The sequence below is a fragment of the Centroberyx affinis genome, unplaced genomic scaffold (genome assembly GCF_046629955.1).
Source record: "Centroberyx affinis isolate AG114_WGS23_722 - 3 ecotype Tasmania unplaced genomic scaffold, CSIRO-AGI_Caff_v1 ptg002376l_1, whole genome shotgun sequence".
NCBI classification, from domain to species: domain Eukaryota; kingdom Metazoa; phylum Chordata; class Actinopteri; order Beryciformes; family Berycidae; genus Centroberyx; species Centroberyx affinis.
This window is the reverse complement of record NW_027280632.1, coordinates 1-12,510: the sequence shown is the minus strand read 5'-3', so window position 1 is coordinate 12,510 and position 12,510 is coordinate 1. Positions and strand designations below refer to the sequence as shown.

General features: G+C 40.4%; 1 protein-coding gene across 1 annotated transcript; it reads right to left on the bottom strand.

Moving 5' to 3' along the window:
- Positions 1–1,855: 1,855 nt before the first annotated feature.
- Positions 1,856–10,011, bottom strand: LOC139656053 (sodium- and chloride-dependent GABA transporter 2-like). Its single transcript, XM_071533544.1, has 11 exons — positions 10,007–10,011; positions 9,827–9,959; positions 8,422–8,556; positions 6,491–6,594; positions 5,777–5,901; positions 5,379–5,491; positions 4,557–4,694; positions 3,066–3,168; positions 2,401–2,501; positions 2,100–2,270; positions 1,856–1,972 (listed from the first exon to the last, which is right to left on the bottom strand). The coding sequence occupies exons 1-11, from the start codon at positions 10,009–10,011 to the stop codon at positions 1,856–1,858; spliced, it is 1,245 nt and encodes a 414-aa protein (XP_071389645.1).
- Between the last annotated feature and the right edge of the window lie 2,499 nt (positions 10,012–12,510).

Below are 12,510 nucleotides of genomic sequence, written 5' to 3'. Positions count from 1 at the left end.
AGGCTATATTTAAAGTATAAGAAATAACCTACTGTGGTATTGTGGTACCAATATAAATTTAAGTTTTTTCGTTTATTGAAACATTGTTATTGTTTCGATACAAAAGACTAAAGGAAAAGACAAAGTGGAAAGAAAATAAGATGATTTATGATCTAAATAAAAGAGTTGACGAGCAGTACTGAGGAACTATCCTGTCTTCATTTTCACATGTTTTCCCTGTTAAAAACAGGTTCCCCATTATTATTATTATTATCTGTTGATGGGACCCCAACCCCTTGGGACCTGTAATAAATACATCCATAAATACAAAACAAAATTATATTACATTTTTATTTTTTAAAATGTTTTTAAATAATTTAAGCGTACTTTCAAATATTCAAATTAATAAAATATAAGTATTGTAAATGCCCTTTTATTTCATATTACGCCAAAAAAACTTGATAGATATGAAATATTTAAAATACATAGTGCAGATCCCAGACCTCTGTTCAATTATACCAAACCTTCCAAAGTTGTCCAGTTGTTCCAAAATCACTACTATATCAGGAAGAGGAAGAACAGTAGAAAAACAGCAGAATGGGCATTCAACATACCAAGCAACAACAACAAGGAATTAATTCTGTGCAGGATTCATTTTGTGGTCTCCCAACCACAGAAATACATCTGGGGCTGGGCGGTATACCGAAAATTTACTGAAACCATCATCAAATATGTCACTTGCCTAATTTTCCATAACGGAAGGTTCGGTAAATGCATTCCAGTGCATGTGTTCCTTTAATTTAAAGCCGCTACCAGTAGAATGTGAAACTTGATGACATTGGCGAGTCCTGTAGTGGTAGGGGTGAAAAGACAACCCGCCATTTGTTCCCCCCTCTGGAGACTTCAGAGAGAAGACAAACATGTATACAGAAGAGGTGACATGAAACTGGAAACTGAATAATGAAACTGATATAAACTTAAGTAAGGAGTGAAGTTATTTTTCTCACGGTACAAGTCAGGAGCCAAATTCAGGTCAGTCAGTTGATCAGTCAGTCAAATAGCACTCCCTAAACCCCAAACCCAACTCTGTAGTGAAGCCTGACATGTAATGGTGAAAAGTAGGGTACTGAACTAGCCATCTGCTATTGGCTGGTCTTTTGGTACCAGGTGATGTCACCTACAACAGGTGGTGACATCACCATGGCACCAAAGACTAGCCAATAGCAGATGACCAGTTCAGTACCCTACTTTTCACCATTAGATATCAGTCTTCACCACAGATTTGGGTTTGGGGTTTAGTTACTCTTTAAGTTTGGCCAATGCTAATGACACTAATGGCTATGACACTACCCACTGAGCAAAAGACGTGATTTCAACGTCGCGTCTATGCTTTAGCTCTCATATAGCCCAGGATCATTACAGCTATGTATAGACCTATTTTAGACCAAGCAGTAAATACATTATTACAATGAATAAACATCTGTAAATACCAAAAATATGCACCAGAGAAGTCCTGTAGACTAGCCTACAAGATAATTATCTGAGCACAACAAGTAATTTCAACATTGCGTCTATGCGTAGCTCTCATATAGCCTAGGATAATTTCGTCTATGTATAGACATCTAATAAACTTTAACTTTTCAACCCCATTTAAACTTAATTTAGCCTAGGCGGCTATGGCCATTAAGACGTGTTTTAAACGTCTAATCAACGTAAAATTGCTCAGTGGGTAATGAAGAATGCAATATTTGCGCACCAAGGTAAAAAATATAAACAAATGATCGTTTCATTTATTGTTATCGAGGTAAATGTGGCAATATATGCTGATATGGATTTCAGGTCATATCGCCCAGCCCTAAATACATCCCATACTGACTCATAACATGTCGGGACAATGGGCTGACAAAGGTTTCATCTCTGTTTCATTTGGAACATTCCGGCAGCATTTCTTATCAGTGGGGTCAGCGACAGGATGCAACAGGACAGACAGACGCTGTGAAGGACAGAAAAAAAGACAAACACCAAATGACAATCAGGTCAAATCACACAGATTTGGTTGTTACAGAATATTGCAAAAGTAAAGCAGAACAAGCTCAGACGGGGGCTAGTACTGCACCTACCTGACGGGGGCTACCCTCAGTGAGGCAGAACTTGCCGACCCCCCAGATGGGCACTACGACTATGGAGGAGAGGGCCATGGCCCAGCCCAGATGGTAGGCCCAGTCCGGGTACTTATGACCCCTGCTGGATGTCAGGGGCTGGTAGTCCAGAAAGGAGCAGATGAAGCAAACCTTGAAGGAGAGCAGAGGAAAAAACTAGAAGCCATGTGGACTAGCATACTTCACCTACTAAATTATCGATCCCTTCCATCCATCCATCCATCCATCCATCCATCCAGTAGCTGCTTAGTGTGTAACTCACCAGGCAGATCAGAGGGGTGAAGTAACACCAGCACAGTTGGAAAAGAAAGAACGGCCTCTGGCCTGTCATCTCCTCAACAGCATCACACAGCCGGTCAGCCCCTGAATCATAAATACAGTCAGTTGGTAACAATTCAAAAGGATCTGGAAGAAACCTGAACCTGCTGCTCAATGACTTCCATTATATAACTCAGACTAATGTGCTGACTTTAACATCTACATTTCAGCTTCCTTTCATCTAATTACTTTGTAATTTGACAGTAACCAATAATCAAAATGTTGCAACCTTCCACTAACATTAGTGGAAGGTTGTATTCTCACTATAAGTTGGCGATTGCAGGGTGGCTAATATTAAATCTATAAAGGCAAATACAGAATGACAAATTTCAGTCGCCTTCTGTAAAGTGATGATAATTGAATCTTCTTTTTTTTAACAAGCCAGAACAAAATTTGAGATATCATTCATTGGCTGAATATACTGAATACTGAATATTTCATGCGCAGATGAGTTGGATTGGGTTACATCTTGAAAGAACTGAACAATTTAAAATGCATTCAGTGGCAACTAGCTCCATCTGAAACAAATGCTGTATGGATGTACACACTACACACACACACACACACACACACACACACACACACAAAGCAGGTAGTAATACCACATACCAAAGGCCCAGCCGACAGCCACACACTGGACCAGAGAGATAAATAATATACACGTTCCACTGGACCCATAGTAGTCAACTAGCTGGAACTGATAGACTCCTCCCTGGAAAACATGTGAGAGGTAAAAATTATTATTTGTTATTAATTAGGGGTTCAAGCCCATAGGGCTGAAACCCTATTGTTTTTGTGCTGGTTTATTATTGTTCATCCGCGTTGGCGCAAATTCCCGTAAGCTGGTACATCGCAGAGACATCAGATTTGGCCCAATGACAGATACTATGACCCATTACTATCTCAACAAATATTTACCCAATCGGCCTGAAGGGGGCACTATAATTAAAGGTTTTACTTTAAAGGCCATAACTCATACACCATTTGTCCGATTTACATGAAATTTGGCACACATATCCAGGTGTCCTAACTCTACAATTTTGCAATTTGGACCCTCAAGGTCCACCTGGAAAGTTTTTGAGATATTTTGAAAGTTTTGAAAAACACATTTTTAGCATCTCCTCTTACACCGTTTAACCGATCACCACCATAATCGGGCTGTAGCATCTATGGACCAAGCTCTACAAGTTGTCATTTTGGATTTTTGATATCGACTTTAGTTTTGAAAGTATTCATTCTTAAATTTGTGAGAGGGCGTGGCCTGTGAGCTACATTGTTATAACTTCATGACCGATTGTCCAATCATCATGAAACTTGGTGAACATGTTCAGATATAATCAATACCCATGTGTGCAAATGCCAAAAAACTGTATCTCCTAATCCTGATCACGAAATTGCATGAAATTTGGTACACATGTTCAGGGAGGATGTACTAGTCAAAACCAGATGTTTTATCATCATTGGTGGAAGTGGGCGGGGCCAATGGTGTAATAACCATGTAATAGCTGGTAAATCAAAGTCCATTCGCAAAATCAGTCCCAAACTTCTCAGCCTTGTCTGGAATGGCATTTCTAACATGCGTACCGAATTTTGTGCGATTCGACCGGAAGGGGGCGCCGCAAACACCAAAAATGGGCGTGGCCTAAGCAACAAACGGCCGTAACTCCACACCCATTTGTTCAGTGATCGTGAAACTTGGCAGATATGTTAAGGGATATATTTGGACCGTGTCCTCAGAACCACTGACACTTTTCTTGTGACGTCAGTACCATTCAGAAAAGGCTTGAACCCCCTTCATGGCCGCTTGCGGCTATATTTATTATTATTATTGTATGTTAAAAGAAGTTTCACACTAAACACCACACTTGAAATGTATTACTCCATATTCCATAGCAATCATTACAGACAGAAATAAATGCTATTATTTCAGTAGCACTGGATACAATACAAGATGTTATTTTAATAGTAAAGTATTGGCGCTGTCACTGCAAGGGTTCGGGATTGTTTCCCCTTAGGGTGGGTGGACAGTTGGGTGGATAGTCGGGCGGACAGTTGGGTGGACAGTTGGGTGGTTAGTCGGGCAGTAGGTTGATCCATTACCTCAGTGGCGAGAGAGATCTGAATGACGAAGCAGACGCAGCAGAAGACGAGGAGGAAGAGTTCTCTGCGCCAGGGTCTGCGCATCTGCACCGGGAACATGTCAACCACTGAGGAGGTTATGGTTTCCAGACCTGTAAACTGAGAGAGAGAGAGATGTAATGTGAATTAGTCCTATTTTGTGAGTATTTTACCTGTACTATGCTCTATTTGATTTTCTCAATGACAACTCTGGCTGCATAATTATATAATATATAATATATCATTATAATTATAATGTAATTATATACATACCTATTCTCTATTTATAACATTTAAACCACTGTGTGCAGCTTTTCAGTTCCAAACATACAGATCCAAGTGCAACATTCTCTAGATCTGATTGGTCTATTTTTCTCTATTGCTGACTTCCATAGCTTCCTATCAGTGCAGTCAGTCAGGCTCTAACAGAAACCATGTGGATATTGTATTGAAAAGAGACCTATTTCCTAAATTTCTAGCTCAATTTTTTTATATACTATACTTCTACTTTTTTATATGTTACTTTTACTTATATTCTGCTTTTTTATATCCTATTTCTAAGTATTTCCTAAATTTCTATCCTCATTTTTTTTATCTACTACTTTTACAATTTTGTGCGGGTCGAATTCCTTGTATGTGCAAAATTACTTACAATACCTACTCTTGCATCTAAACTAGCTGCTCATCCAAATGCACAAGGGATAGTTGCATCCGATCTTGTCAAAAATGTATGTACAGTATATAGATGAAATGAGTGTTTTGTGCAGGACGCAGACTGTGTGTGCTTTGTCCAGGTGTGCTCACAACTGTGTCGAGTCCCAGCAGAATGAGCATGAAGAAGAAACAGGCGGCCCAGAGCTGAGGCAGCGGCATCATGGCTGTAGCCTGAGGGAACGCAATGAACGCCAACCCAGGGCCTGAATGGATAGAACAGACAGCAGTTGTTGTGTTTTGCCACCGAGATATAGCATCTATTTCACTAATTACTGTGGGTGTGTTTGTGTGTGTGTTTGGGTGATGCTACAGCAAATACGTCAGAATGGTTAACAAGTATATCTCCTACCTTGTTTGAGTTACTGTTAAGACATTTTGTACCTCTGTGTGCTGCATTATGAAAAACAAGTTTCTCACAAAGGCTGAGATTTTCCAGAAATTAAGTCCTTGTTTTACTCCCACATGATGGAAATTGAGATAGATAGTACCTGACTTGGTCACCATGTCGATGGGAACTCCCTGTTTGTGGGCCATGAAGCCCAGAGCAGAGAAGACCGCGAAGCCGGCCACGAAACTGGTGCCGCTGTTCAGCACACACAGCCACAGACTGTCCCTGCATGCACAAACATACCAGTGACAGTCAGAGCTTTGTTGCACTACAAGACAGAGATGTGACCAAGTCTATAATCAGTTTCAACTTCAATAAATTCAATCATTCCAAAAACTGAATTCAGAAAACTGAATTTAAATTCCATCTTCTGGTGAAACAAATCTCATCACTTTCAGTCAAAGTCATTTATACAAACACAAGATCTCAAGTCAAGACTTTAGAAACCTTTTCAAGTCATCAAGGTACAAGTCAGAGTCAAGTCCCGAGTCTGCATTAAATGCTCCATTCTCTAAAATGCATATGAAGGTAATAAAAAAACAAACAAAAGAGCAATATGATTTGCAAAAGTATACTCCCATTTTGTTTCATCTGAGCTAAACTCAGCATCGCTACAGTCAAATATTTGCTCAACATTTTGATCAATATTCATTCAAAATTGACATTCATTTAGGTTGCAGTCACGATGCTAACACATCAATTTTAGGATAGATGAAAACCAAATGCTTTAACTTCTTTCCATAATAGTAAAGTTTAAACTCCAAAAAATACTAATTCAAAATGTACGCCATGAGTTATTGGTGCTGTTGCTTACTTGTAACAGTTGTTTTTGACTTTGTTATAGCTGCCGAGTGTGATCAGGCTCCCTGATGCCACACCATATGAGAAGAGGACTTGAGAACATGCTGCCATCCACACCTAGAGAACGACACACACACACACACACACACACACACACACACACACACACACACACACACACACACACACACACACACACAGTGGAGTGGGTAAAAAATAACAATAAAGTTTCATATATGTTTCACAGAGGGATTCCATCCATTCATCTGTTCATCTGTGTTTATTCGCCTCAAGCAATACACGACTGATCCCATTGTTATGAAATTGGGAAACTGATGTGTCTTGCTACTGTTCTGGCATTAACAAAATTAAACTGAATGGCCTAAGGGGGGCATTGTGTCATCTGTTCATTTGTTCATCTATCACATCTGAGACACCACTGGTCTGAACTTGGTGGACTGCTGTACCTTGCCTCTGTACTTCAGCTTACAAAGTTATCCTGACGGGCCCAAGGTAAGTGTGACAATTACCGCTCAAAATTCTATATCTCCCACAAACTATATGTTTGGTTGACATGAAATTTGATGCACATACCCAGCTATCCTTGCCCTGCAAGTGTGCCTCCAAGACTGTACCTTGTACTGGATTTTCTTCCCCCTACATTGCAAAAACTGACAGACTTATTCAATTATTGTATCTTGTATCCAGACTTCCAGCAAGATTATCTGCCAGTGCAGTGAGAAAATTTGAAAAAAATATCATGAAATAAGCTTGATGCTAAGCCTGTCTGGAAACTAGTTCAAATCACTGGACAGCAGATTTTTTGCAGTGTAGTCTCTAGCCACAAACAACGGACGCGTTTCAGCAATAAGCCATCATCAATGCTGATGATGGCTTATTGCTGAAACACGTCCATCATTTGTGCTCTATAGCTGTCCATTTAACTGAAAGACAAAAGGACACTTTGAGTGCTGGCTTTTCTTTCTTCAATAGAGCATCTTTAAACATCTGTTTTTCACTTATGGAGCAATCAATCTTTGTGAAAAATAAATTAGACATCTCTATGTTGTCTAGATGAAGTACCCAAATTCTCAGAATGTTGTCTTGATAACTGAATTTTTGACACTAGTTTGAAAACTGCCTTTACATGCATGGACAGCTGTTATCATGCACCCTGGTGGTTGGCTAAGTCCTAGTGTGAAGCCTCCTCTAACTGTCCCACTTCTCAGGTAGCTCAGCACGATCAAGACTTGCCATTGGTGGTAAAGGCTGTGAGCTCAAGCCCCGGGTGCTGCAGAATGAACATGCTTATACCTACTCGGGCATTGTGCTGTGTGGATTAGAGACTCATGATTTCAAGGATTAATGATAATTTTGGTCCGGACAGGTCTGCTGATGGACCCTCATGTATTTCTCATTTGTCTTCCTCCTCTTCCTCCTCTTCCTCTTCTTCTTCCTCTTGCTCCTCAAAATGCCTGGCCCCGACTCACTGCTGCGCAGCAGCTATAATTATATTATACTTTTGGCTCTTGTGATGGGCTACAATTATTTTAGCATTATTTCCTTGTTCTATCTTTTTGTAAACTATGTTTGCTGTGTAGCTACCATTTACTGAGAAATGATAATATATTTTTTTTTAATTTTATATTATTTTTATTAATTTTAGAATTCTGTATGGGATGGGTCAGACAAGAAACAAAAATACATTTCATTCATTCATTCATTCATTCATATACAAATACAAATGAAGGCGGTGGAGGGTATTGCTGCTTCGTTACAGTTTTCTAGCATTACAATGTGTCATCACAGCTATTTTCATGACACATTATTAACAAGAAAACTTGCATTTCATACTTCATTTCACATTCTGATGTTTTCAAAAATGCTGTATTATCAATCTCAAACAAATGCAGTGAGGTCATGTAGTTTCCCCAGCTTCCTCACCTGGAGGTCAGCCAGGCGTGAAGGATCTGGATACAGGTAGAAGACCAGGCCCTGCCAGGCTCCTGGGAGCGTCAAGCCCCTGACCAGCAGGATGGCCAGCATCACATAGGGGAACACAGCTGTGAAATACACCACCTACACACACAGGGACATGGACATGATACACAAGCAACTCTTTGTGTCAGTGTAGATGGGAGATGTTTCCTCAAAGTACTGAGATACAGACAGATAAAAGATACAGAGTGTTAGAATTGCTGAGTGTGTACGTATATGTAGATACTCTCCACTTGCACTAAAAGTGAGGTACTCCAATTTGTAGAGAGATTTCTGGTCCTTGTTTTCAGCTGTTCATTAATTAGCGATTCAAGGATCTTGGCCAAAACAGACAGTTTGGAGATGGACCTTTAGTTATTCAAAACTGTAGGGTCACCACTTTTTAACAATAGGAGGACATGGGCTGATTTCCATATTTGGAGAATTTAATTTCTAATAAGAGTGAAATTAGATAAATAACATAATGGTTCAGCAACAAAGTCAGCGGCCAGTTTTAAAAAGCGTTGGTCCAGGTGATCAGGGCCTGTTGCTCCTGGGTTTTGCAGAGAATGGGGTGAACAATTTGTGATGTTCACCAATATTTACATCATGGGTCAAAGGTTGCACTTAATACTGATAAAGTGCAACCTTTGACCCATGAGATATTGGTGAAAATCACTAATTGCGTTGTCAGCGATTACACGCTGTCTTATCCTCCGATTGCATGGAGGATAAGGAATGGACCCTTTTCACAAGCATGGCTGACAAGCTTCCACTTTGTCTTAGCAGGGTATAGATCGGTTCTCACCATTGCCAGCCATGTTAAGAAGCCAAGTTTCTGTGGCCTCCGACTGTCTGTGATCACTTGTTTAACTTGCTTAACAGAAACAGAAAAATATGTCAGTGACAACACCTGCATTGTGTTATACGCTATGTTGAAATAAAATAAGTGATCACAGACAGAGTTGGAGGTGACAGAAAGTTGGCTTCTTCTGTAACATTGCTGGCAATGGTGAGAACTGATCTGTAGTCTGCGGAAGTGTGTCAGCCATGTTTGTGAAAAAGGTCTATAGAACTATGTGCCAGATTCAATGAAATGCTCAATAAAACAATATGTTTATCTTATGAACAATAAACAATCTCTGGGTAATGTGGACAGATATATTTTCAAAAATTTTAAATCTCAGTTATAACTCGGTGACACTTGGGACCATCAAAGTGCAAAGTTGCCAAGTGCAGCTCTGATGTTAAATGCACCTAAAATGAATCTATGCTGGCAAAAGTGCCTGATAGGAATCAAACCTAAACCAGATGAAGAACAAATTAGCAAAACAACTTGTTCCCTTGAATCCTCACACCCATGTTTACAGACCTTTCCAGTGGTGTGGACTCCTTTCCAGATACTGAAGTAGCAGGCTGCCCAACAGGCCAGGAGACACAACACCAGCTCCCACCTCACCTCGCCCACCTCCTCTATACCTCCAGACATGGACAACACACGTCTCCTGTAAGGGGAAACCACATAGATGATGTTGGTTCGACTCTGCACTACCTCATATACCTTATGTTTTCCTCAACTAACTTCTACCATAATCACGCCTACTTGAGTGACAAACAAGTGAGTGACCACATTGATTCTGATTGGTTGTCTTCTTACCTTGGCTCTGTGTTGCTACATGGTTACTGTTGCTAACTTCACCACACGCCTATGCTATAGGTCTGTTAGAAGTTAATGAACCAAAAATGGGTAATAAAGTAACTTAATGGCAAGTCGAGCAATTCCAATGCCTAGTAACAAATCTTTAATACCAACACAAAGCATTTACGTAATTTAGCCCATGTAGTGTTTACTTGATTTAAAGGTCCCATATTCTACACTTTCCAGTGTTTTATTTTATGTCATGAGGTCCATTAAAAGCTGTCAAATTCAATAAGTGAGCACCCATATTAATGTTTGATGTCATAATAATAATGAAAAATGCCACAATATGTGCCATTTTAACTATAAAAGCTGTTTGTATTACACTCTGCAGAATACATACAGAACAGAGACTAAAGTGGACATCAAACATTAATATGGGTGCTAACTTATTGAATTTGATGATTAAATACAAAGTAATTGGTTTAAAACAGCTTTTATTTTGAAGGCTAAACGGCCGAACCGGAATTAGAGCTAGTCTTACCTATCGAGGCCGGGGTGCGTGCAAACATGGCGTATTTTGAAATAACAGCTAGAGTGGCGATTTCAGCTAAATAATGGTGTAATTGTCAGTCTCTTCAAGTCACTTTAGGGTCGTTTGGCTTCAAGAGACTTGGAGTATGCTGTAAGAGCTGCATGGATTTTGTGGTTATTTTCCATTATGTTTTGAAGACTGAAGACAGGTCCCTAGCAACTTCAGTTGTTTTGGAGAACGCTGCAATGTACTTCAGCTGGGAAGCTCCAGGACTGTTCTAACAAACTTTACCCGATTTTCTACTAGCATGGGGTTGAGTAGATAATAATGACTAATAATGACTGAATTTTCATTTTTGGGTGAACTATTCCTTTAATATTAACAACCCTCCTTTAATATTAACAACCCTCTGTTCTGATTGGCTAACCATTTCAAGAGTGAAATGTGAGACACCACAGCCCGGCAGAACAGACAGCGACAGGTAGGGAGTGCAGTATAAGCAGTGCCCCAGACAGTGCCTCACGAAACAGTGCCCCAGACAGTGAGGTCCAAATATTAGATGGGTCAGCAGTCATCAACATGCTGAAACCAGGCGTAGCTAAAACCTTCAACCTTTTCCATCAAGATCTTCATATCTTATATCAAAGAGAAACTTGAAAGGGCCAACAGAGTGGATGTTGTATGGGACTGCTATGAAGTTAACAGCTGAGTTAACAAGAGTGGATGGAAAAAACAATATACCAACCAACTGGAAAGGCTTCCTGAGAGTGGATGAAAATAAAACAGAGCTCTTTCACTTTCTGGCCAGGAACCTTGTGGAAATGTCGACTACCAAACAAGTTGTTTCCACTTGCGGACCAAATGTTTTATCATCTCACCCACAAGAAACAGATCGCCCTTTGCATGCATGAAGAGGCAGATACAAGGATGTTACTCCATGCGGTGGATGCTACAAGAAAAGGATTTAAAAAGATCACCCTGGGCACTGTGGACACAGATGTTGTGGTCCTAGCCATTGCGCATGTGTCAGAGCTGGACATTGAGGAGCTGTGGGTGGCATTTGGGACTGGCAAGAACTTCAGATACATACCTGCCCATGAGATTGCCAAGTCTCTGGGTCCTGACAAATCCGAGGCCCTTCCTGTGTTCCATGCCTTCACTGGCTGTGACACAGTATCTGCATTTGCAACCAGGGGCAAGAAGACAGCATGGGGTACCTGGAATGCCGATGACATGGCAACAGAGGCCTTCATGGCTCTGTCAAAGGCTCCAAAAAGCATTCCAGAGGAGGTCATTTCCATTGTGGAGCGCTTCACAATTCTCATATACCATCGCACCAGCAGCCAACTCTTGAATATCGATCAAGCTCGTCTTGAGTTGTTCACAAAGAAAGGAAGAGGAATGGAGCAAATCCCCCCAACTAAGGATGCACTGGTGCAGCACCTCAAAAGAGCAGTGTACCAAGGAGGACACTGTTGGGGATAAGCACTTGAGGTGGCACCAAATATGCCATCTCCAACAGACTGGGGTTGGATGGACCTAAGCGATTGGAGACCATTGTGGTCAACTCTTCCACAGGCAAGCTAGTCCATCCTTGAACTCTTAAGTTGTGGCTGCAAGAAAGGCTGCCGGGGGCATTGCAAATGCAAAAAAGGCTCCTTAAAGTGCACAGCTCCGTGTCAATGTGGAGGAGACTGTGAAGGAGACAGTGAAGAATAGGTTCAACAACAACAACAAAAAAAACAAACGTGTTTCTGAAATAATTTTTTTGAAGTAAATCTTTGTGTTTGACAGTCTTTTTAAGCTAAGTTGCTAAGGTCATATTGAATATTGTTCTACTCTTTACAGTCTTTACAGTCACTGTATTGTCAGGGTTAATGAA